This window comes from Eremothecium sinecaudum, chromosome II, assembly GCF_001548555.1.
Source record: "Eremothecium sinecaudum strain ATCC 58844 chromosome II, complete sequence".
NCBI lineage: Eukaryota > Fungi > Ascomycota > Saccharomycetes > Saccharomycetales > Saccharomycetaceae > Eremothecium > Eremothecium sinecaudum.
The window spans coordinates 1,307,498-1,332,017 of record NC_030893.1 but is presented as its reverse complement, the minus strand read 5'-3'; the positions used below and the strand labels follow the sequence as shown (position 1 = coordinate 1,332,017).

The following is a 24,520-nucleotide window of genomic DNA, read 5'->3' as shown; positions in this document are numbered from 1 at the left end:
TCGAATCTTAATTCAATATTGTACGTTACACTATCCGTAATCATATTTTGACGTGGAACAAAATTACTAACACTTTCGCAAGCTTAAAAGCATCTATTTACATAAATACGCCTTTTTATGTATACATTCAATTATCTAACAATATTGGATTCTAGAAGATTACCAGTATTGATTAATACCCAAAATTATGCATTTTGAAAAAGGAGGTTACGAATCCAAACGTTTAAAAGGTTACATTCTTGCTTTAAATATATAATCTCTTCTTCTAGTTTGGTAGTTTCCATATCGACCTCAAACTGACCTTTTATATCTGTATGTGAAAGTGTATCTGGGGTGCTACTCCTTAACGAACGTTCAAACGGCGATACCTGGTTTAACTTGGTATTCATATTCTCCGTCAGTAGTTCCTCATTTTCACGCTTTAATTGCTCGTAATCTCTTGTAAGTTTTTGAAGCTTCTTATTTAGCTTCCCTAGTTCCTTTAATTTATTATCGCATAATATTTCTAAATCCATCTTCTCTCTTTGTAGTTCTGAATTATCGTCAGCAATTTTCTTAAGTCGCTGCTCTAATGCCACTTGCAACTTAATATGCACCTGGATAGTTGCCTCGCCCTCTCTGACAGTCTTCAACAAATCATCACGTTTCCTAGAAAGAACGTTTTTCTGCCACCTGACAATAGCAATTTCACCATATGGACTATGCTGTAGGGTTTCTAATAGTAAGTAGCCTTCATCTTTCGCAACAGAACTTATATAGTCGGGATTCTGCTTATGAATCCATTTCAATAAAATGCAGCACAAAAGTTCTAATTGCAAAGCCGAACTTTCTGATAGTGGGATCTTTTGGCTTTCAAGAAATGTGTAGTCGAATTCTTCTACCAATTGGTCAATACCTGTGATCCCAGAGAGCTGAAGGAACCTTATAAATGAGTCCCAAGAAGAGAAGTCCTCATCTCTAACATCACTTTGTAATATTTTCTTCGCGATTGACTTGATAAAACTCAATTCACAAAGTTGCAAATTATTCTGTCGTACCGAACAAACTAACTGAAGACTCTTGAGGAATTTTATGAAACAGTCTGTAAAAGAATCCATGTTTTTATAGTGGTCGTTTCAAGCAGCTCGATAGCTTTAAGTGGGAAGAGAAATTACGCTTATCTAAATGTTCCTTATTTGAGTACTTTTAATGTTGTGACAGACGCAAAAATCGAGCTCCACATAGATCATCAAACTTAAAATTTATTGCCTTAGGAACATGCTCATATTAAATCTTGATGTAGGGTTGAATTAATATAGCAGGATTTTATCTAGACATTACCGTTAGGAGGGGAAGCCGGTGTTGACACTGGAGCGCTGTTACTATCACTTTTCATGTCAAACTTAAATGGCTTCTTCTTTTTATCTGCTTTCTTCTTCTTGGCAACTTTTTTTGCCTCCTTAGATTCGGATTTCTTCTTTCCTCCTTCTTGATTTACAGCCTGACATTGATTATTACCCTTCGTCGTGGAAGCTGATTTCCCAGCCGCCTTACTCCCCTTCTTGCTCTTCTCCTCCTTTGTAGTAGCAGGATCATCAATACCAGCTAAGTCATTTATGGCTTTTTCCGCTTGCTTTTGAATAATTTCACTTCGTTTGAGCCTTCTTTTCAGTTCGTCATCTATCGGGTTCAATATGCGTAAATCTTGATACTGATACTCTCCACCACTTTCCGCAATTAGTGCAACTGATTTCATGAAATTTTGGAAAAGAACATCATTCACTAAAGTACCCTCGTGCTTTCTTTGCTGTTTAACATGCTTTTTCAAGTCCTCACTCCCCATCTTCTTCACATATGGTGATAACGCTAACTTCGGAGCTAGCGAGTTGTCATGATCATCTACAAACGCCATATCTTTCAGAATGTTAGCTAACACCTGCAAATTGTTCATATCAGGTAATGTAAAATAGCACCTAGAGTATTTGGGCAGCTTAAATGGCTTTTTAGAGTAATGTCCCTGAACAAAATATTGATCAGTTGTAAATTCATCTAAGAATGTATCGCTAGGAAGATTGGCTTGAAGTGACTTAAAAAACATCTCGCTGGTAAGATTAGGGGGAAGAAGCCTCACTACCAGCTTGTAGCCATAAGAACCGCTACCTTTATCACATTTACTGGCGCCCTCAGCGCTCGATCTTGTCTTTTTCCTTAATCGTCTAGAAGAGCCTGATCTATTGGTTTCTTGAGCACTTTGCTTATGTTTTAAAGGGCTATTGATACCGCTAGATGATAATACTTGTACCTTATGGTCACCCTTTTTCTTCCATTGATTAACTTCTGTTTTCTTAGCATCCTTTTTGGAAGTACAGTCACTTTTCTTAGTATCCTTTCTGTTAATGTCACTTGGCTTTCTATTGCCAGAGGAAACCTTCTTTTTGCTCTTATGAGGTTCTTTAATGTCCATAATGACCTTTAGCACATAAATGCTAGACTATTTCACCTATTACCAACAATTAGGTTTGAGTTGATTTAAGACATCAAATAATAAATATCGATGATGGATGCCTACGTTTTTTTCAAGTGACATAAATTTAAGAGGATTACCTGCAATTGCCAAAGCAACTACACTTGCATTCCTGCTTCACTAAAGGTCGGAAATTCCGTATAATAATCCACTAGGTGGTGCTATCGCCTTTTTTAATTAATGAATCATTTTATCGAACAGTTGAGGCAAGGAAATGTCGAAGTGCTGAACGTAAATCTTAATGAAAATGGTCCTCTAATTGCATCACTACAGAATGAACTTCATTCTCAATACAATAATATAAAGCTAGAACAGTTAGTGGAGGGCTTTAAACTTTATAATGGAAGCTGGACAAGGTTTAACATTATGTTAAAGAGTTTTTTGAGGTACTGTCGAGATGTCAACCCATGGTCATTGTGGGAGTCTTCTGACCTCATATATGCATTTTATCAAGACCTGAGTAACTGCCTTTTGAATGACACATATCCGCTAGAAAATCTTGTACAGCTCTTCAAAGATGTTACTGATTGGTTACTTCCAATGTCAATACAATTGGACGCTAACTATGCTTCGAATGGTACCAGGAAAAACCAGTTCTTACAGCATGTTGCATCTGTTATTTCCAGAGTTTTCAACAGCATTAAAGCAAGAGTAGATGAATCTCCAACTGAATTCCATGCTCTTTCTGCCAAACAACAGAGTTTGCTTTATGTGGCTAACAAGTTGAATAATATTTATTTTCGTCTGGACTCTCCATCATCATGTGCGAATATATTTAAAAATATAAAGCCTAAGTCGATGCTGGAGCATTTTCATCAGTATCCTATCAAGGAGCGCATAGAGTACAGGTACTTGCTTGGGAGATATTATTTACTAAATCATCGCATAAGTGACGCTTTTCACCAACTAAACAGTTCCTACCGTATGCTCCACTTTCTAGCCATGAATTCTTCTGCACCTTCACATGAATTAGTGCGTAACATGGTACGTGTAATGCGATACTTAATACCAGCAGGTATTATATTGGGTAAGGTTCCTTCTTTTACGTTCGTTGACCAGATCGCTCCCGATCTTAGCCATTTATACACTAAGTTGATCCAAAAGATCAAAACCGGGCACGTAGCCGGCATTAACGAATGGCTTTACACAAATGAGGACTATCTGCGAAGAAAAAGACTATTTATAGCCATTCTAGAGAAAGTACCAATCTTGGCCTATCGTAATCTGCTCAAGCAAGTCGTCCAGCTCACAATTCTTCCAGCCGAAAGTAACAGGATATCTTACGAAACTATGGAGACCGCACTGAGGGTTTCGCTACACGGCTCTCAACCACAAGATGGACTGCCATTGATGTACAGTATAATCCATACCACTGACAATGCAGAGAATGTCTTAGTCACCCTCATCAACCACAGTTTCTTTCGCGGTAACTGCTTCCCACTTAACAGGATGTGCATCACAATGAAGACCAACAACATAAATGACATTTTCCCTCCTATTAGTGATAAAATTGCAGCCAAGTTTCCATTGAATAGCGAGGATGCATGGTTAGATACGTGACAAATCAAATCACGTGACCATATATGGCTAATTTAACACACTCATCTGTATTCTGCGTCATATACGCTACCTGAATATATATAGATATATAGAGTTTGAAAATATACTCATTGGAATTTTAATTCTTTTTGAAAGCCGACTACTATAAAGTTAACTTTGCTTTCTAAGCGAAGTTGCTGGAGTTAGTGTCCCTTTGATATTTTTTTTCTTCATAGAAAGATAAAGGAGGATTGTAAACATCGCCGCCGGACTAATAACTGGTCAATAGGCTAGAGAGCTTACAAATATTCGGATCAATATAGCCTACTAGTGGTATAGGCGGTGATAGAGACTAACTAGAAAAAAAAATCGAGTGAAGTTTACTTTTCTTTGTATATATTCCTGCATAACGGCTTCTATAAGGCGATAAAAGAATGGTTGAAAGTGGTCCAGACCAGTGGTTGGAAAAGATAAAGAAATGCCAGGTCCTGGCAGAGAGTGAGATGAAGCAGCTATGTGAGCTGTTTAAAGAACTTTTAATGGAAGAGTCGAATATTCAGCCCGTGCGAACCCCAGTTACAGTGTGTGGAGACATTCATGGTCAGTTTCATGACCTTCTAGAGCTATTCAGGACGTCTGGGGGGTTCCCGGATCAGGTGCACTACATATTTTTGGGAGATTATGTTGACCGTGGCTACTATAGTTTAGAGACCTTTACATTGCTAATGTGTTTGAAAGTAAAATACCCTTCTAAAATAACTCTGGTTAGAGGAAATCATGAATCTAGACAGATCACGCAAGTTTACGGATTTTACGAGGAATGTTTAAATAAGTACGGTTCTACTACTGTCTGGAAATACTGCTGTCAAGTTTTTGACTTCTTGACATTGGCCGCTATTATTGATGGGAAAATTTTATGTGTTCACGGTGGACTATCACCAGAAATTAGAATGTTGGATCAGATTCGTGTCCTTTCTAGAGCACAAGAAGTTCCTCATGAAGGTGGGTTTTCTGACTTATTATGGAGTGACCCTGATAATGTTGATGCATGGCAAGTTTCTCCCCGTGGTGCCGGATGGCTTTTTGGAAGCAAAGTGGCGCGGGAATTCAACTATGTCAATGGACTGAATTTGATTGCCAGGGCGCACCAATTGGTAATGGAGGGATTTAAATATCATTTTCCTGGAAAAGACGTTGTGACGGTTTGGTCAGCACCCAATTACTGTTATAGGTGTGGTAACGTCGCAAGTGTAATGAAAGTCGACGAAGACTTAGAACCAACTTTTAAAATATTCTCTGCTGTACCTGATGACTACGTTCAAGAAACAAACCATAATAACCAAAGAGGTGGATACTTCTTGTGAAAGATATCTACTTAGACTTCTACTAATACACAGGTGATCTTGATGAGGAAAGTGAACCGTACTGTTACTTCAAGTAGTTATATTGTCCTTTTATTTTGACGCCGTATCGTTTCTTTGGTATTATTCATGGCCGCCAAATGACTGTTAACAGACGAAACTACGCTGCCATTATTAACATATCGTCATAACTAAACTAATGACTATCTATCATGTAATCTAGTCTTCCATCGTCTTACATATGTATGTAATATATATTCTAGTAATTCATTGTCACTATAAACGTTTAATATATAACTCCTTATGTGACTATTCATTAGAACACAACCATACAAACAACAAACCACTCTGAGAGCTACCATAGCTGTTACTAAAACACTAAAATCAATAACATAAATGATGAAAAATCTAATTCTACTCATTATTGTTTCATTATACACTATAATGTTTGCTAATGGTAGTCTAATAACCGACCTGGGTCAGGTATTTATGCCGATCAACAGAAAGATTCCAGGTGGTTCGCCTATTTCAACTTGTGATGTTCAAAATGATCAGATACTAACTATGAAATACCTTCATATTTCTCCAAATCCCCCAGAACGTGGTGCTAACCTCACAATTACAGCCAGCGGCATTCTCGAAGAAGATGTGGAGGAGGGGGCGTACGTTGAACTGGAAGTTCATTTGGGTCTCATAAAATTACTTTCATTAACCCTTGACTTATGTGAACTATTAGAGGATAACAAGCTAAGTGTATCATGTCCTTTAGAAGCTGCAAGATATAAAATAGAGAAAGTGGTTGAAATTCCAAAACAAGTACCACCCGGAGTTTACACAGTCCAGGCTAGAGCATATACGGAAGATGGTGATGAAATTGTCTGTTTATCAGGTAAAACATCCTTCCCTCCCGTTGTACGTAGATGGAAATCGATTATTCGTCAAATTTTCACATTCCAATGGTGGTAGGACAATTCTCATAGCTAATTACTAATCTACTCAATTTCTAAAAGTCCTCCAGGTGCAAAAAGAACTATAACTAGCGCAGGCGCCGTCTATGCCCCTTTCGCATTTTACTCCAACCTCTTTTACTATTATGACGAAACGTTAATACTATTGGCCTCGTAAAACATGATATCAACAAAATTGTTCCGCCTTGTGTGAGAGCTCAGTCGAAAGCCATATAGAAGAATAAAATCGCTTAGAGTATGACAACTTTGACTGGTATCTATCGGTAGTTAGAATATCTAAGAAGAGGTCTTTCTCATGCTAATAAAATCTGTATTTCAAAGCCGTAGAAATGCGGCTGTTTTTACAACTGTTAGATTAGCAAGCATAGCTATGAAACCGGTTACCACAAGTTGCCGTTCAATGAGCACTAGCAAGGCCAACGATGACGATGATGTAGTGCAGAGAATTAAGGTAGATCCAATCAAAAGAGTAAATGAAGATTTGCAAACTAAGAGAGCAAGACTAGTTTACCAGTCGAGAAAGAGAGGAATCCTGGAGACAGACTTGCTATTATCGGGCTTTGCTGCAAAGCATTTAAAGCACATGTCACCGGATGAATTGAATGAATATGATGAGTTACTGAATGAACTTGATTGGGATATTTATTACTGGGCTACTAAGAATTATACGGTTACCCCCCTTCCTAAAAAATGGCAAGACTCTGCTATTTTGCAGAAATTACAGGAATACAGTGAGAATAAGCAGAAGAAGATACTAAGGATGCCCGATCTGGCGGAGTTCAGATGAGATATGTTTATAGTTTTCTGGGTTTGTAACTTTTCCTTTATAGCGTACTTATATTTTCAATCAGAATGATGAACATTCGTTATATATTGAAAATTTTCAATGCATGCCATGACATAATGAACTTTACACCTCAAATAGAGAATTATAGCACAAAGGTTGGCGATGTCTAGCAAGGTGCCCAAGGTTAGGCTGCCCCCTCTTCCACGGCTAAAGGTCAAGAATCCCATTATCGAGAAAGAAGCTAACAAATGTTTAGTTCTAATGTCCAACCTATTGCAATGTTGGTCATCGAATGGACACATGAACCCTGCATGTGATGAGCTAGTAACACAACTAAAGGCTTGTAGCTCAGATAAAGCTGCATACACTAACAAGTCACCTCGTAAGAATACTATAAACTACCATGCCGCTAGACTGTATCCTAGAATTAGCGGTAAGCCGCATGATTGATAAACATCGCAGAAGTGTCAATGTTATCGGAAGGATTTAAAAACTTATTTAAACTACATCTATATAGAGAATCTCATAGTTTTGGTAATAACATTAATTGAATTTTTGCCTGGGAGAAGGCGGAATATATACAGGTATCAGTGGCGACCAGCACGTTCCTTGGCATTATCAGTTAAATACCAGCCTGGATAGTAGCTTTCGTTACTCGACCACATGATAACTTCCCTGTCTGGACTGGTAATGGGTGATAAGTTAACCTTATCTTCAGGGTTCAGCTTGCCGTATGCATGTTGTATTTCCCACTCAAAGGGATTCTTTAATGACGAGACCTGATCGGCAGAATTACTGTCATCTTCCCGAATTCTTAGATTAGGGTTCCGTACTGTTCTATCCATACTTCCAAGAGACGTAAATCCTAAGGAATATAACCCACATATCTCTTCACCCGAGTATAGCAAGAAACTCCAAATATTTTCCAAGTCCCAATGCAGAAGCGGTTGTACTCTGATAAATTCCGGCCAGTTAGAGTCCGTTTTATGAATCGTTTTAAGGTTTTCAGCGTATGGATCAGTGTGTCTGATGCCTATTATTATGGCTTTGGTATTGGGGAAGAGTTCCAGGTACTCTGTGAAAGCTTGCGGCATATTTATTGCAGATTCTTTGGGTGATTCATAGAGAGATAGTCCATATCTCTCAACACTTGAGCCAATAAAATGTTCTAATGATTCGAAATTCTGGGCATTATGGATATAAACGGCGGGTAGTTTCTTGAGCGGGATGCTATGGTATTTTTGGTCATACTGTGAATCGGATACCTTATCCAAGAAGAACTCCCACAGGCAGCTTAAATATATTATAAGTAGAACCTGGCAATCCTTACCTCCGTTATAAGAAAACGATATCTGGCCATTAAACGGATTCCAGCATGGAAGAACATTATTCAGTAATTCTAGTCTGGTAAGTGTGATCGCATTTTGTGTAGTCTGAATAACAGGATTATTACATTTTATTGATAAGTAAGACGCTGTTATATTATAGCAATGCTGTGAAATCAAATGTAGGGAATAGGTCATCCTAAACTTAGTTTGGAGCAACAAGCGTGTTAAGGAGCCGCTGCTAGTTATTTCAAATTTGTCTTACTCATTTGTACATTTCATCTTTTTGACGTCCTAAAGCGAACTTATTATGTAAACAAAATTCTGCATAGACAGTGATTTAGATGTTAATAATTAAATATATACAACTATTTCCGTATAGGTGTTATCCTAGTGTTTTTGTTGTGCATTAAATCATCACGGTACTTCTCAACGACTTCAACATCGGTAGAAGCCTTTTTGCACCACCTTATTCCAGTAGAATACAGATCATTTGAAGTTTCCTCATAAAGCATACTGTCTGACATATACCTCATATTTTCAAGTATTTTATCAAGCACTTTAATTGTAGAGGTATCACCAACCACTCCATCAGCGCTCATTTCATCAATAAGACTACGCACTGAATGTATATTATGAAAGTTTTCCCATGTACATTTTAAAAAAATGTTGTAAAATTCAATATTACAAACCCGCAAGTACAGTGTTATATCCTTCGAATTCTTGCAGGTATGGTATATCATTGAGAGTAATGTGTAAGTACGAGTGGTTGAAAATTTAAATTCCGGGGAAGTCAATACGAATTTGATTATAGCTGGCAATGTGATGGAATATGGCTGTGGTAAAGACTCAGGGGAATTCTTAGACCTCTTTGCAATCTTAGCCATAACAGTTTTGTTCTCCTCCTCGAGTGATTTATTTCTTTCGTGATAATCTTTAAAATACACAGACAGCTGATCCAGCATATCTTTATCCGTTGAAATGTGGGACTTCAAGTATTCAATATGAGGTTTCATTGCAGCTTCCAACTCCGCGGGTTGGATTTTTGTTTGCGCTACCTTTCTCAGATTCGATGCATTGGAAGTCTTGAATAATGTATCATCTGATTTTGAATCGACAAAGAGTTTAATTCTTTCTCCTGGTTTGATCTGCTTCCCTTGTGGATCTATGTCGATAATAGCATTTTCAATTGCAGTATCTGAAAAGTAACTTCGCTTTAATGCACCAGGATAGTCCCGTATCTCTTCTGTTGTTAACTTTGATGAGTAGGGAATACTATCCACTTTTTTAAACGACTTTATGAGATCTGCCAACTTCTCATCGAAGTTTCCATCCGTTAGTTTCTTTTCATATAACTCTTGAGAATCCTTTAGTTCCGATTCTCTGTACCTCTTTGACTTTTTATCCGGAGTGGTCATTCGATCGTGAATTTTATTGAGTAACTTTTGATTGACTGGTTCTAAACCTTCACCGGGGAGACTTAGACCAATGAACTTTTGAAAGGGCGACATAGTGGTGTGAAGTGCTCTATCCCTCAGACCATATATGCTCCTGCAATTCCGAAACATCCTTTGGCGCTATAAATCACAGTAATCCTGTTGAATGTTCAGCTATAATGTTTTAATCTATAAAGTCAAACTTTTGATTTTTTTATAAAAGAAACAAGGCGATGAGCTTATACATACAAATCTAATGCTTTATAAAAAAAATAGTCCTGTAATGTTTTCTTACCAAATATTTCCCGACTATAACTATTGTACAGATATCCAAACAGATCCTGGGTGTGAATGTATTAACTTGGGTCCTTTACTTTTAAAAGCCGTCCAATGCTTTCGTGGCCTTGTCTAACCTCCTTAGACCTTCTGCATACCTCTCAGGATCAACAATCATGTCTGCTGTGAGTCTAGACAACGAATCTACCAATCTTTCCAACGCTAGCTTTTCTTCTGCCCGTATTCCTAAGTTAGCAAATTCAGAACCTATTAAGGTGCCCTTAGTAGCATTCAAGAGGTTTGTAAAAGCATCCACACCAAGAGATTTGCTACTCCGTTCTTTGTGACCTTTACCAGTAGTGCCATGCTTTTTAGATCTAGCAGTATATGCGGTGTTGGATATGTTTGAGGATTTAGCTGCCTTGGAATCCTTATAAATCAGCTCGTCCTCCCATTCATCATCTTCCGTGATCGCACTTTGGCATGAGGGCACTGCCTGAGGGGGTTTTAACTTTAACGGCACGGTGCTATCGACTGCTGCACTAAATTGCTTTGTAGATTTTTGGTTCTTTCTCTCTGCTGGTATTGTCGGCAGTGGCCTGGAAAGGTAAGACGCGTCAACTTCTGGGTCGTCAAAAACCTTTGTATTACTTCCAGTTGACTCACCATCCTCGGATGCGGGAACAGTGATAGTATCATCTTGAGCGGAGAAATACAGTTCTGACTTAGATTCCGCGGAATGAGAATTACCTCTCGAACGGCGAAACTCATCACGTTCTGTGTTATCCATTTCCTTGATTAGCTCCTTCTGTATGTTGTCCAACCCCTGTTGAAGAAAAAGAGCTGACTTTGGTCTGTTCTTATTACGAGCAGGAATGGTGGGGTGGTAATCTGACGTAATTGATCGATCCGGTAATGCACCACTCTGTTGTCTCTTCAATAGTACTGTAGTCTTAAGAGGTGGCACCAGACTAGAAGCAATGGATGTCATATCCGAGAAACCAGACGCATTATCAGCAATTACAGCCTGTTCTGGGGTACCAGGTGTCCTTTTCAGCTGTAAAGGCGTTGTGATACGAGAGTTAGCAGGACTTTCGTACCTTTTAGAGTAGTTCATGTTTTGATCTTCGTTGATTGAGCGAACTGGTGTGCTACGCGTCAGCCTAATTGGGGGCGCTTTATCTTCATGTACTACATTTAAATCCTCTTTTTCTGTTGGAGCAGAATTGCTCCCCGCATAGGTTCCCCTGCCTGTTGAGGAAGATGAGCTAGCGGTATCAACACTGCGCATATCGGAATTTCTTGAATGAATTTCGGAATAACCACTGTCACTCCCGCCTTCATACGAAGTTGAAAGCTCTGACTGCTGTGCAAGCTGTTGCGATGAAACAAGACGCAGCGACTTCTTATAGTGCAATTTTGACGCCATATGGACTAGCCGATTATGAACTCTAATTTCCCTGCTGTCCCCCGGATTGTCACTCCGAACCAGCCCAATTGGAATTTTCCTCCCTTTAATTGGTAGCTCCGGCAACTGAGGTTCTTCTCGAACATCTTTAACTGAATTATTAGCCACAACATAGGAAATCGGAACCCCCTCATGTATGCTTGCAGCATATTCAGATAAAATACTTTCTCGGTTGCCTGCTGGCAGGTTGCTAATGCCATCCAAATTTGTTGACATCGACACCGCGGGCGTTAAAACTTTAATTGGCTTCGAGTCCGTCGTATTACCGTGGACTGTTCCAGAAGAAGAATGTACATTAAATGGGATATACGAACCCTCAATGCGAGGTGAACTGGAGGTTGATCTAGGCATGAATAAAATTTCATCTACAGTACTATCATGAAAGGATTCAATCATAGCTGACAACCTTTTGGTGTTGATGGCAGCCCTATCCGCTTCTTCAGTTTTCAAGAGCATTGAGGCACCTTAAGTATAATTTAACTGATGAATTTCCTGTTAAAAGCGATAACAGCCCCCTTTCGACCTTGATAATGAAATCAGTTAATCAGGTCGCAATCTTTCTCTTAACGCGGAATGAAATTGGCTAGGAAGAACTTTATAGTTCTAGACATATAATGTGTTCAAGCATCCCAGCCATTATTCCTAAAGCAGTAAAACAAAAACAAAGCCAACCGTTTATTAAAGTAGAATATCGTTACCTGTTATATATGTTTACTATTGTTCGAAGGCTAGCTTTCAGCCCCATGCTGAGGTATTACGTAACGTGGTGGCCCCACCATTCATCTGTAATGGATGGCAGGTCTGGGCTAGGCTGATTAAGTACATAGAGATCTTACATGAATTAGTGCAATTGAATCATGATAGCAATCCATTGTAGAGCCACTTGATTAGCTGGATGAGATCTAGGACTGGTGGCGCGGTGCGATGGAAATTACCAGCGCCAATTAATAGGCGAGGATATTTTTGAAACATTTCAGCGGTAGGCATCGTGCGAAGCAGGATATATTAGACTGCTGGTATGATTGCGTTTTCGAAAAGATTAGCCTGGCGGTAGCTAATTTGCTATCAAGATATAGCTGCGCCTGAGCTCTGCGCCTCTTCCTCTGCGCCCCTAGCGTCTTAAGTCTCTTCATGGTGATGCAATAGTGCAGTCTTCGCCGGTCACCAGATCTTTTAGTCACGTGAGATAAACGCAGATTTGGATTTCGTGGTTGTATTTCTCTTGACGCGTTAAACAGGCCTCGTCTGCGAAGAAGTGACTTACAACTGATGTACTGCTATGTGTGATGAATTCGGATAACTTCCCTATACTGGATGTTCAAGAGCTTGTTACATGCTTGCAAGAATGTGATTTTTCACTTGCGACAGTTGATAATATAGAGAGGCCATCGTCTCAATTTGCGGTCAAGCTATTCAAACAAATAATCGACACTTTTATGGGAATATCGCCAGACTCTTTACTATCAAATAAGAATAACTTCAGGAATCTAGTACCTGATCAAGATGAGGATGAATCAGAAGATGGTAGCCATTTGTATGCGGATGCATTAAACGTAATGGCCCTTAATAGAATATGCTACAAATTCTTTAAGGATATTGGAGTGGCGGATTTCAATGTTATGGACTTGTACAAACCAGAGCCGTATCGAACCAGAAGGATTCTTTCTGCTGTAGCAAATTATGCCCGGTTCCGGGAAGAGGCAATGTTGGAACTAGATGGCGGTCAGCACCCGGACGGCACAAGGTACCTTGAAAAGACAGATACTTTGCTGCGTGATCTGCGAGGGAGGTTTGACCAAATAAATGCTCTGCAGGGTAGGATTCAGCAGTTAAAGGAACTGCAGAATGTGGATAAACTGGATTCATTGGAGAAAACTAACAAAAATCTTGAATCGGAATTGAAGCATCTGAACCGAGTACAAGAGGCATTGACTGTGGAATACGAACGATATAAGGTAGAAAAACAAGCGCTTTTGACAGAGCTTGAGTCATTAGGGTATGAGTTGATAGAACTTGAATCTACTAGGGATAAGTTGAAAAAGTATACAGAAACGGATTTGAATCAGCTTAATAAAAGCGTTGATGAACTGAATAATTTATTAGGACAGCAGCAGGAACAATTAGCCCAGTTGGAACAGAGTCAAAAGAGCTTAACAGTGTCCTTGAACTCTATTCAATCTCTAACGCAAGAGCTGTTTGAAGTTCTGCAAATAGTATCTACCGACTTGCAGGATTCCCACTTAAAAGAGGGTAATTTGTTAGATACAAAGCACAAGCTACTCCAGAACACCGCAAACTTGAACAATCTATTATCATCTGGTATCATGGCAAAGATCTCACTATTACAAGAACAACTGGATTCTCAAAAACAGAAACTCAGTGCCCTTGAGCAGTCAACCCAGTCTAAAGAACATGAAAACAGCGAAACGTTAAAGAACTTGAGGAGGCAGCATACAAAAGAGGTGCTTCCTGAAGTTCATGACGTGGAAAAAAGATACACCACTGAGGTTGCAAACGCAGTGAGCAGCTATAATGCCCAAATGAAGCACTTACGCGATGAAAATCAAAGAGAGGTCGATGCTATTGATCTTGAATACTCTTTGCTCGCAAATCACATTAAAAATTATATGGATACCATAAATGAAAGGATTAAATGATGTAACTACCTGTAACCAATTGCCGCAAGGCTCATATAATATTACATATTAACGCGAATTAAGATGATACAAAAAACAACTGGATATAATAGGCTTTTTCATCTGTATCCCAGTATGTGCCCCTCCTATTTATTTCATCAACAGCAAGTCGTCTTCCCTGCACCTCATTTAATTCTATGTCTTTGTTCGGTATTTCAATTGCAATATTTTCAAAAGGTTCAAATGCAACTATTAGGTACTTTTTATCGTCATTGTCTGTACCAGGAAGTTCGACCCCAGAAACAATTCGTAGATAAGGCTCTTGTTTATCTGTTAGAATGGTACTTGGTGTGTTGTAATCTACTCTAACAGCAATACCTATATTTCCATTAACGGGATGTCTTACCTTAATCACGCGACATTCTGGTACCACACCATTATGCTTTATCTGTGCTCTCAACTCATCTACTTGGGCTTGAAATTCCTTTTCTTGTTCAGAAACAAAATTGTCATCAACGCTAGTGTTAGTCCCGCTTCTTCTTAGTAGATTAAGTCCATGTTTCTTTCCACCTAGATGTCTTTCAACACTTGACCATGACATATGCATCGTGTTACATAACTTACAAATTAATTTACCGGAATGGTTCTTATAGATGTAGGGGTTTCGAACACCATTTGCCTCCTCTTTATCTTCTGATATGTCTTGGAATGTGTAAGGGACTTCTTCATCGCCTCGTAGTAGCTCATCTACTTGCTTTCTACGATTTAAGTTCTGTTGGGCATCAGATGCAATCCCACCTGCGCCCTTTTTGGACCCAGCTCTATTCTGATAGTCCATAACGCTGCAAATTAGGTTAATAGTATACTGGTGGTAGGTTATTATTCCAAGTACAACTCCGCGGACAGAAGATGAGCAATTTCAAGCATCTGGGTAGGAATCACCAAACCGGGTAACTAGTGGTGCCGGCCATCAAGCTTGGCGAAGAAAATAGTACGTAGGATTAATATATCTATAACAGTTGTTCGTACGAGGAACATGTTGTTCTCTTATAGGAAGCAGTACCTATGACGATACATCAAGTTACTTTACGTAGTACACAAAACATCCAAATAGAGCAACATGCACCAAATTAGGTAGTAAATGAAACTGTTTATCGCTCAGTGGCACTATATGGCTATTTTTCTTTCGTAGAGTCGTACACGTAATAAACACCTCTCTCCCTTTCGTCGCATGCGAACTTCTTAGCTTTCTCCCTAGACCAACTTTCATGTGGAATGTCCCACCCACACTTGCTAGCTATTAGTGCAGCAACATCGTCACATAATCCTAGAAGTGATAAGTCGAATTCGGCGTGTTTAACTGGATCTCTATTGATTAGTACTTGAGGAACATTTGCGGGAACCATATTAACAATTTCTGACACCGGTGCAACTTTTAAACTAGTGCCTATGCAAATTAGTAGATCGCACTGCAACACATCTTCGCGAATATTGCTATGGAACTCAGATGGAAGAGCCTCTCCAAAAAAAGTAATATCTGGCTTGATTACACCAAAGGATTTGCTCATGTGGAACAAAGGTGGTGAATGCTGTGAATTATCATCCCCTTTCGCCGATTCATCATCTGTAATGGTTGGGAACCGTTCTTGACGCTTAGGGTAACAGTACGCACATAATGGAATTTCACATTCCTTAATCTGGGGGAAAATTCTCTCCCCAGGCATTTTCAAATGGCATGTCACACAAGATGCTGTCGCAAAAGAACCATGGCACTGTACTATCCGCTCTTTCTCAATACCTGCGTATGATTCTAAATTATCTATGTTTTGTGTGTAGTTGCGCAGTAGCTTGCCCTTGTCTTGAATCATCCTAATAAAACTATGGAGAGGTGAATACCGGTGTTCAGGCGGTAGAATCTTTTCAGCAATAGTATAAAACACTGAAGGGTTTTCCATAAATATATCTAAATTGAACACATCTTGTGGATCTTCTAATCCTAGGTTTGTCACCTGTGAATAAAAACCTTTAGAAGACCGAAAGTCAGGGATGCCTAGCGAAGTTGAAATTCCAGCGCCAGTTAAAACCAGGATTTTATTTGCAGATTTCAACTTTGCAATAAAGTGATCTAAGGTAAAAAAGTTTGTTAACCTAATACGGGTACTTAAGACTTTGTTCATAGCCTTCTGTAAATCCTTGATCAACCTTACCGCGTGTCTTTTTTCTAATGGGTCGTCATAGGTATCATCTTGATTTGCATTCCCACTAGACAACTGCGGGAGAGTTACCTTCTCCACAGCGGGATTTGGACCAGGTGGTGGAGGTAAACTAGTTCCAACATTATTAAAAACAACCTTCTGCACAGCAGCTAACAGTTCACGATCCTTCAACTGAAATCCTAAAAGTTTTATCAAATGAAACACATATAAAGAGTTCAAATCTTCCGGTAGGTAGGAGTCTAAGAATTGGGCTGAACCATAGTACTTCAAAAAGTACCGCGCATTCAATGAATCCTCTTTGGTAATAGTAGGGAAAACATATTTACCAGTTTCAGGGTTTTTCGTTAGCATTACTGGCTGCTGTGGCTTTGTTGGTATATATTCTGTAGTAAACCCATCTGAAACACTTTCATTCTTCTCTACATATTCATTAACAATCTCATCAAGTTCATCCACCTTTGCAGCCTCTAAGAGCTCTTTATTTTCCTTTTCTTCATTATTACTACTTGAACCGTCATCGATGTCTACTTTTATCTTCTTCGACGACTCTAACTCTGGAGAGTCCTCAACTGATCTCTTTCCGCCGTTTAACCCAAAATGCCGCTCAGACGTCATTTGTTTTGACAAGCTTGGGTACGTTCTGACTCCCTTCCTTTAACACCAGAATCTAAGACTTTGCGTATTGAATATCTTAAAAATGACCAGACCCATACTGCTTTCTTCTAAAAAAACTGAAAATGTGACTGAGCTGATTGACGGTCACTTAACATTTAAGCCCGCTCGTAATATGTGATTTAAATCTAGTGCTTATATAATATACATCGATAGTACACAATCTACCACCTAGTTAATACCCACTAGAATAGAGATCACCGTTTTAAGTCGCGGCTAACTTTTGAAAATCTACAAACCCCCAAAGTCTTCACATACTTCACCAGTATGTCGCTAACAGCTGTAATTCAACTTATTTAAACTGATCATCATTATCATCGTCATTTATATAGTAGTGGTTCTCATACATCATTCGCATATTCAGCGTACCCTCCGTACTCAAAGTTATTGTTGCGTTCACGTGGCTTTTTGCTGGCTACATTGCTATTATTAACAGAACCATAATATTCTTCCAGGACTTCCACTAATGGCCCAACCCCAATTTTAGCCAAAGCCACTTCCGCGCTAGTATTTTCCAAATTAATGTCGTTGACGACAGTTCCGGTAAGCTTATTCAATTCTTTGACTTTCAGAATAAGCTCCACCTCTTCACGGTTCTTCATATCAACTTGGTTCTGAAGATACATAACGTATTCCACTGCTTGCGTCAATATTTGACCCTTATTAGGTTTCCCATCCCTAGTACCAGTACCTTTCGTTTTTCCAAGACTGCCTGCACCTCCTATGGGTGTACCAGCTTCTGAATCCTGTTCCTTGCGCTTCTGATAGTACTCTTGGAAAAACTCTTCAGGTATTACGTTTAGAAGCTCTTGAATCCTGTCGTTAATATTATCACGTCTTTTCCTCTCAGACCTATCTGATGCTACGGTACTGTTTGAGACAATAGAGCTTGGTACTGAGCATGAAAATGATGACATTATGTAGCTTTATGCCTCTTGGATTATTTTAGCTTTATTTGATTCTTGTTACGTTGTCTATACTTTATGGCCCTTAGCCTCGAATTGAATTTCTTATTTATTTTCCTTAAAATCCATGACCTCTAAAAGCGGTACTTTTCCCGGTGGCAAAAATACTAACAACTGTTAAGACTACTTGCAAAAGAACAGGGCATTGGCCATCAAGAAAGAGTAATCAGGCTTAAGTTTATTAGCAAGTATGGGTCAAGGTGCTTCGAGTTATGGAAAGGGTCAAAGAAACAAGAAAGATAAGAAACAAAACCCAAAATATGAGCCGCCAGTTCAATCTAAGATCGGGAGGAAGAAGAGAAGAGGCCCAGCAACAGCAGAGAAGCTGCCCAATATCTATCCTAGTACTAGATGTAAGTTAAAATTGCTAAGAATGGAAAGGATTAAGGATCATTTGTTACTTGAAGAGGAATTTGTCACCAATTCGGAGATCTTAAAACCATTTGAGATGAAGCAAGAGGAGGAAAGAAAACAACTCGAAGAAATTCGTGGTACTCCGCTATCAATTGGGACCCTAGAAGAAATTATTGATGATGACCACGCTATCGTTACCAGTCCAACAACTCCTGATTTCTACGTTAGCATTCTGTCGTTTGTTGACAAGGAATTGCTGGAACCCGGTTGTGCGGTGCTTCTACATCACAAGACTATGTCGATAGTTGGTGTGCTGCAAGATGACACCGATCCTATGGTTTCTGTAATGAAGATTGATAAATCGCCTACGGAATCATACAATGATATTGGTGGCTTAGAAGCTCAGATCCAAGAAATCAAAGAGGCGGTTGAATTACCATTAACACATCCTGAACTATACGAAGAAATGGGTATAAAACCACCCAAGGGTGTGATCTTATATGGTGCTCCAGGTACTGGTAAAACCCTATTGGCCAAGGCGGTTGCCAATCAAACATCAGCTACATTTTTAAGGATTGTTGGCTCAGAGCTAATCCAGAAATACCTAGGTGACGGTCCAAGGTTATGCAGGCAAATTTTTAAAGTTGCGGCTGAAAATGCGCCAAGTATTGTGTTTATTGACGAAATTGATGCCATTGGCACCAAAAGATATGATTCCAACAGTGGTGGTGAAAGAGAAATCCAAAGAACTATGCTAGAACTATTAAACCAGTTAGACGGTTTTGATGATAGAGGAGATGTGAAAGTTATTATGGCTACGAATAAAATCGAAAGTCTTGATCCGGCCCTAATTAGACCGGGTAGAATTGACAGAAAGATTCTGTTTGAGAACCCAGATATTGCAACGAAGAGAAAGATCTTGGGTATTCACACATCAAAGATGAATCTGAGTTCGGACGTCGATCTAGAAAACTTAGTTACATCCAAGGATGATCTATCAGGTGCCGATATTAAAGCAATGTGTACGGAAGCTGGTCTATTAGCGTTAAGAGAAAGAAGAATGCAAGTTACCGTAGAGGATTTCAACCAGGCGAAGGAGCGTGTTATGAAGAATAAGGTTGAGGAAAATTTGGAAGGTTTGTACTTGTGATTAGCCAGAACTGATATTTAAGGGGAAGTAGAGCAATATGCATATACTACTAATATACTGCATCTAACTACATTTTAATTAAGGTAACCCCGAATATACCCATAGTGTTCTAAATTACCACTTGGGAGCTTTTTTAGGGTTGTAGAATCTTACATGTAATATGCCAGTTCCAAATGCGGAATAGTACCTAAAATTCATCCTGTCTTAAATAACACTTCGTCTTAGTTTCTAATTATTCAAATGTCTGTTATGTTTTCTAGTTACATTATAGAAATTTTACCCAAGCAACCGTTCTAGTAAGCAGGCCGGTAATGGATGGAGGATTAATTGGTCTTCCTTGTCTCGTACTTTTCCACAAGGTATTTCTCCAGTAACAAAATATTCCGGGAATTAGCCTTGTAAGCGATGGATACAAAATCACCCACAATTGGCACCATTCCCATCAAGAAGTCAAAGACGATGTTCAGAATGAACTGAATTTTTAAACTTAAAGGTAAGCCACCGCTTATGCCACATGCCTGCTGTAACAAGCTCAAAGAAAAGAAAATTGTAATAAAGCCACCAATAACGGGAATCATCCCAATAACTCCATTCCATCCAAACCGTACGCCGCAAACATTAAACACCATATCAGACCAATATGCCTGCTTTTTGACCCTACTAAGGATAGTTTTATCTTTAACTGGTAAAAATTCCGCTATAGGCTTTCTTACTCTGCGGCTAACCAACTTTGTAGAACCAGTGAGAAATGATTTCTTGACATATTCCGCCTTCTCAAAGTAAGGATCCTCCATTTCGATCCTATACCCTTTGAGAAAGTGTTTCGCCAAGTATTTCACCGGTATAGTGACCAAACTCATCGCTGAAGATTAAAACCAAATATTATGAGTTTACTCAATACACATCCTACTAGTTATATATTGAAGATACATTAGAAGGCGGATCGTCATCGTTCTATCATTCCCTAAGCCCCTGGATTCATGTTGACATCTGTAGCGAACAATGGCAGACCCTATTTTACATAATATTAAATTATTGCTCTAGTTTTGGGCCCTTGTTCAGTCTAGGCTGTTCTGCGTTGTGAGGTCACGTGAAACAGGGTAATACCTGGTAAGGCTTTACAGAATCCAACCCCTTCTCATGTAATAACCAATAACAATATAAGGATAAGTTGATAACAGACAACCTAACGGCCATCCATCTGCCTGTATCTAGGAGGTTGTGTGCTATTATTGAAATCACCTATGTATTAATAGGAGAAAACTTTAAAATTTTGGCATTTTCAGCTAGATAGCTACATCAAACGATCTACCACGATATGCCCGGTTCTTCATTAGATGTTGATGTAGACATTGATTGGTTATATAAAGGCAAAAAACGCAGCAGATTACGTGGAGTCAATCGTGCTTCTTCAACAAATGCCCAATCTGATTCAGAAGTTCCTGGAGGTGATCGTGTAAGAGTTCGTGCGGTGTCCGTGTCAACCGCAGATTTAAGTAGGGAAGCTCCTGCTATGACTAGAGAAGGGGCTATGGGAAATGAAGTTAAACTGAAATCAGCCTTGCAGACGCAGACATCAGTGGTTAATAGACAGGGGGGGGGTAGCAGTTCCTTACTTCGACGAAGTAACTCTGTGGGAGAGAAACCATGGAAGTCGCTCATCGGGAATTTATTTGGGAGGAGGTCATCATCTTCGGGAGAGACAAAGTCAGGTAGCCAGCGTGGACGTATACAGGAAGCTTCAGCGCATTGTAATACTGACGACGAAGCTGCAGTAGAAATGTACCCGGAGGAACAGGTTAACGATCGGGATGGTGTAATGGCAGTTGAGTACAAGCATGGTTTTAGAAGGGCAACGGCTGGAGTAATCCCTGTTCAGCAAATTTCCCGAGCGAAGCTTAAAAGGGTTATGTTTGCAGTTGACAGGCTTGGAGCAGATCCACCTCAACAGATCCCATCGCGGAAACCTGTACGGGGGAATGTATTGGTACCTGAGGATATGGTTAGTGATGTACCGCTAATATCGCAAGGTATAACGACTACACAAGGAGAGGGTGGATCAAATATTTCTCGCGTTACACAAGATTCCAGGGAATACAAAGTTGCCCTAGAAAATTATAAGAAAGCTCTTAAAGAGTCACGAAAACATGAGCAGGAAGCTCATTATGCCGCGCTAAGGATAGCCAAAGAAGTAGCTAATTTTAAAATTAAACATCCCCACATTTCTGGAGGAACTCATTGTGATACGGAAGTGTATCCTGAGACATCCGGTACCGAAATAGATGAAAGGATGAGAAGGCTAGAAATAGATAATGATATTCATGTTAATGAGCGATATTTTGGTGAATACTCGAACAGTAGTGGGACATCTGAAAGTACTTCTGGAATGAGCTTAGAACTTATTTATACCGTTTGCTGCCATTTACGAGAAATTCTACCGATACCGTCAACATTAAAGCAGTTAAAGAACAAGTCGGCTCCTTTACGAACGTTAAAATTCCTGAATCCCAGACCAACACTAATTGATTTACTTTCATTCTGTGACTTTGTTGCTGTGGTTCCGATTCACAATGTGGTCTTCGATAATGTTAATCTGACTGCTGATATGTTTAAAATTGTAATATCTTCTGTGGCGAATTCGAACGCAATGGAGAGACTCTCTTTGAGAAATGTTACGATTGCACAAGAAGGATGGATATTGCTGTGTAAGTTTCTGCTGGAGAACAGTTCTCTTGTGAAATTGGACATCTCCCAAACCAAAATAAAGCAGGATTGTGACCCATCCTTAAGAAGATCCTCGATGGATTGGCGATTGTTTGCATATGCATTGCGGGGTCACAGTGTAACTCCATTGGAAGAACTTCAACTAAATGGTATCCATTTCACTGACGTTAATTTGATCAGAGACGTATTGGATGCATTTACAGCAAACCACACAGTAATGAAAAGACTTGGAATTGCACAATCGGACTTATCAAAGGACGTGCTAAGGGAAGTATTAAACTGGGCCTCAATAAACCATGTACAGGGGGTTGACTTATCATACAACAATTTGCAAGGATCAGTCCAGGTTATGGTTGACCGGTTAACGGCTTTGGACTTCAGCTATCTCAATTACTTCACCTTGAATAGCACTTCTATAAATTCTGTCACTGATGTTAGTTTGATACTAAGAAACTTATCGACATTACCAAATTTGTATTTTTTGGATTTAAGCAATATGCCAACAATATTCCCAGAGGTTTTCCCATATTTGAACAAATATTTACCCAGGTTTCCAAATTTAAAAAGATTACACTTAGATCGTAACGAATTGTCGTCGAGCAATATTTCTGTGCTATGCCAAATTCTCCCAAAATGTAAGGAATTGTTGCATGTATCCCTATTACAACAGCCAAGAGAATCCTATGTCATGAGCTCATGCGCAGCTTTGTATGATTTTGTTACAAACTCAAGCAAGATTACTACTTTAGAAGTGGAATATGAATTCATGTCACAGGAGATCAGCTCTAGAATAGCTGTTTGCTTGATTAGAAATGCCCAGAAATCGATAGATGAAGATTTCGAATTGGACGAATTAACTTCCCAAGATGACCTATTATTCGATGGGGAGTTGATCACAGAGACTGTCGGAGGAGTTTTGTCTAAATTGGATGATTCTTCAGCTAGCTTAGATAGCGATTCATCACGGAGATATTTGTTAAAGAAATACTGGGAGAAAGTAAACAAAGTCCACGATAACGTCCAGCGGACCATATCTGGTATGTTTGAGAAACGTAACGAAAATAAGCTAACATTGCAAGGGAAGGAAAACCTCTTACGCTTATTACTCGTTGATGATACGCTAACGAAAATATTAGATATCCTCTCTAAAAATCCACGTGTGGTCAGTCTAATAGGCAACCAGAGTGAGGACTCTTGTAATCAGCTAAAGCACATTAAATCTTCCTCTTTGTTATTACCTATGGCGGAGCAAAATTATAATGATCTCGATAATAGTAATTCGCCAATTACAAAACCCCACTTAATGGCCACTGATTCTGGCAGAACAATTGATTTGATGACGGGTAAGCCAGTTCCATTCCGAACCTCATCTCAAACTTCTATCATTCGTAAGAAACAGGAAGAAGAAGAAGGTGAGTTTCATAAATGGGGTTTATTTGTTGAAAAAAGATGGAGCGCTATTGAAGAACCAACGGGTTCTTCTGCTGGATCATCCCCTGCAGTTGTTAAACAATCGCCTAGCTCACACCCTTATGAGTCCACATTGGTTTTCTCTAAAATACCGTCTGGAGCGGAATTGAAGGAAGCTATCATTAAGGCCAAAGGTATCAATTCTATAGAGGACTTAATTGATAACGTTAACCACAATCGAGTTAAACTTGACAATATATACGGCGTCCCTTATAGCCCAACGTTATCATCTACAGGCCCTCCATCTGCGGGGTATTCGATCGCATCGTCCAACCAGTTTAGGGGTGTCGGCAATGTTAGCCCATCCAGTGCTGTTGCTACGTCCTCAGATAGTGCTGATAATGATGAGGAATTCGAATCGAAAGTCGATGAGACTTACGACAAACTTCTAAATAAGATGAGCGAGGTGCGTTCTAATAAGTGAACTTTGTTAGCCGAGTAATATTAGTATTGTATTATCTATTAATGAGTTTTCTTACTGTTGATTAATGTAACCAAGTAATGGAATGTTTGAGGTTTCACTAGACACTATTTATCAATAATTAATACAACTGGGTAAAATACATTAATAATTTATCATTAATAAATAATCTATTAAATATAATAAATAAGTAGTGCGATACTTTATACAAAATACATGAAACCAGGCGAGAAACCTACGTCGATAACA

At 39.2% G+C, this 24,520-nt stretch overlaps 17 protein-coding genes across 17 annotated transcripts; 8 read left to right on the top strand and 9 right to left on the bottom strand.

Moving 5' to 3' along the window:
• Positions 1–185: 185 nt before the first annotated feature.
• On the bottom strand, positions 186–1,097 carry AW171_hschr2883 (HBR172Wp; the record flags this gene model as incomplete). Its single annotated transcript, XM_018130580.1, has 1 exon — positions 186–1,097. The coding sequence occupies one exon, from the start codon at positions 1,095–1,097 to the stop codon at positions 186–188; it is 912 nt and encodes a 303-aa protein (XP_017986069.1).
• Positions 1,098–1,309: 212 nt separating this feature from the next.
• On the bottom strand, positions 1,310–2,443 carry UPF3 (Upf3p; the record flags this gene model as incomplete). Its single annotated transcript, XM_018130579.1, has 1 exon — positions 1,310–2,443. One exon carries the CDS (start codon positions 2,441–2,443, stop codon positions 1,310–1,312), a length of 1,134 nt encoding a protein of 377 aa, XP_017986068.1.
• A 240-nt stretch (positions 2,444–2,683) lies between these two features.
• On the top strand, positions 2,684–4,063 carry THP1 (Thp1p; the record flags this gene model as incomplete). Its single annotated transcript, XM_018130578.1, has 1 exon — positions 2,684–4,063. The coding sequence occupies one exon, from the start codon at positions 2,684–2,686 to the stop codon at positions 4,061–4,063; it is 1,380 nt and encodes a 459-aa protein (XP_017986067.1).
• A 413-nt stretch (positions 4,064–4,476) lies between these two features.
• On the top strand, positions 4,477–5,406 carry SIT4 (type 2A-related serine/threonine-protein phosphatase SIT4; the record flags this gene model as incomplete). The annotated part of the gene is made up of 1 exon (XM_018130577.1): positions 4,477–5,406. The coding sequence occupies one exon, from the start codon at positions 4,477–4,479 to the stop codon at positions 5,404–5,406; it is 930 nt and encodes a 309-aa protein (XP_017986066.1).
• A 393-nt stretch (positions 5,407–5,799) lies between these two features.
• Positions 5,800–6,369, top strand: NPC2 (sterol transporter; the record flags this gene model as incomplete). Its single annotated transcript, XM_018130576.1, has 1 exon — positions 5,800–6,369. The coding sequence occupies one exon, from the start codon at positions 5,800–5,802 to the stop codon at positions 6,367–6,369; it is 570 nt and encodes a 189-aa protein (XP_017986065.1).
• A 297-nt stretch (positions 6,370–6,666) lies between these two features.
• SDH5 (succinate dehydrogenase assembly factor SDH5) lies at positions 6,667–7,158 on the top strand (the record flags this gene model as incomplete). Its single annotated transcript, XM_018130575.1, has 1 exon — positions 6,667–7,158. One exon carries the CDS (start codon positions 6,667–6,669, stop codon positions 7,156–7,158), a length of 492 nt encoding a protein of 163 aa, XP_017986064.1.
• Positions 7,159–7,320: 162 nt separating this feature from the next.
• Positions 7,321–7,608, top strand: MRP10 (mitochondrial 37S ribosomal protein mS37; the record flags this gene model as incomplete). Its single annotated transcript, XM_018130574.1, has 1 exon — positions 7,321–7,608. The coding sequence occupies one exon, from the start codon at positions 7,321–7,323 to the stop codon at positions 7,606–7,608; it is 288 nt and encodes a 95-aa protein (XP_017986063.1).
• Positions 7,609–7,745: 137 nt separating this feature from the next.
• Positions 7,746–8,681, bottom strand: FAD1 (FMN adenylyltransferase; the record flags this gene model as incomplete). The annotated part of the gene is made up of 1 exon (XM_018130573.1): positions 7,746–8,681. The coding sequence occupies one exon, from the start codon at positions 8,679–8,681 to the stop codon at positions 7,746–7,748; it is 936 nt and encodes a 311-aa protein (XP_017986062.1).
• Positions 8,682–8,851: 170 nt separating this feature from the next.
• Positions 8,852–10,051, bottom strand: MTF2 (Mtf2p; the record flags this gene model as incomplete). Its single annotated transcript, XM_018130572.1, has 1 exon — positions 8,852–10,051. One exon carries the CDS (start codon positions 10,049–10,051, stop codon positions 8,852–8,854), a length of 1,200 nt encoding a protein of 399 aa, XP_017986061.1.
• Positions 10,052–10,295: 244 nt separating this feature from the next.
• On the bottom strand, positions 10,296–12,119 carry NBA1 (Nba1p; the record flags this gene model as incomplete). Its single annotated transcript, XM_018130571.1, has 1 exon — positions 10,296–12,119. The coding sequence occupies one exon, from the start codon at positions 12,117–12,119 to the stop codon at positions 10,296–10,298; it is 1,824 nt and encodes a 607-aa protein (XP_017986060.1).
• An 830-nt stretch (positions 12,120–12,949) lies between these two features.
• Positions 12,950–14,320, top strand: NUF2 (kinetochore-associated Ndc80 complex subunit NUF2; the record flags this gene model as incomplete). Its single annotated transcript, XM_018130570.1, has 1 exon — positions 12,950–14,320. The coding sequence occupies one exon, from the start codon at positions 12,950–12,952 to the stop codon at positions 14,318–14,320; it is 1,371 nt and encodes a 456-aa protein (XP_017986059.1).
• Positions 14,321–14,378: 58 nt separating this feature from the next.
• On the bottom strand, positions 14,379–15,137 carry PRP11 (spliceosome assembly protein PRP11; the record flags this gene model as incomplete). The annotated part of the gene is made up of 1 exon (XM_018130569.1): positions 14,379–15,137. The coding sequence occupies one exon, from the start codon at positions 15,135–15,137 to the stop codon at positions 14,379–14,381; it is 759 nt and encodes a 252-aa protein (XP_017986058.1).
• Positions 15,138–15,474: 337 nt separating this feature from the next.
• Positions 15,475–17,130, bottom strand: AW171_hschr2871 (HBR160Wp; the record flags this gene model as incomplete). Its single annotated transcript, XM_018130568.1, has 1 exon — positions 15,475–17,130. The coding sequence occupies one exon, from the start codon at positions 17,128–17,130 to the stop codon at positions 15,475–15,477; it is 1,656 nt and encodes a 551-aa protein (XP_017986057.1).
• A 398-nt stretch (positions 17,131–17,528) lies between these two features.
• On the bottom strand, positions 17,529–18,104 carry RTG1 (Rtg1p; the record flags this gene model as incomplete). The annotated part of the gene is made up of 1 exon (XM_018130567.1): positions 17,529–18,104. The coding sequence occupies one exon, from the start codon at positions 18,102–18,104 to the stop codon at positions 17,529–17,531; it is 576 nt and encodes a 191-aa protein (XP_017986056.1).
• Positions 18,105–18,342: 238 nt separating this feature from the next.
• Positions 18,343–19,656, top strand: RPT2 (proteasome regulatory particle base subunit RPT2; the record flags this gene model as incomplete). The annotated part of the gene is made up of 1 exon (XM_018130566.1): positions 18,343–19,656. One exon carries the CDS (start codon positions 18,343–18,345, stop codon positions 19,654–19,656), a length of 1,314 nt encoding a protein of 437 aa, XP_017986055.1.
• A 323-nt stretch (positions 19,657–19,979) lies between these two features.
• Positions 19,980–20,516, bottom strand: AW171_hschr2868 (DUF4112 domain-containing protein; the record flags this gene model as incomplete). Its single annotated transcript, XM_018130565.1, has 1 exon — positions 19,980–20,516. The coding sequence occupies one exon, from the start codon at positions 20,514–20,516 to the stop codon at positions 19,980–19,982; it is 537 nt and encodes a 178-aa protein (XP_017986054.1).
• A 458-nt stretch (positions 20,517–20,974) lies between these two features.
• AW171_hschr2867 (HBR156Cp) lies at positions 20,975–24,274 on the top strand (the record flags this gene model as incomplete). Its single annotated transcript, XM_018130564.1, has 1 exon — positions 20,975–24,274. The coding sequence occupies one exon, from the start codon at positions 20,975–20,977 to the stop codon at positions 24,272–24,274; it is 3,300 nt and encodes a 1,099-aa protein (XP_017986053.1).
• Positions 24,275–24,520: the final 246 nt, after the last annotated feature.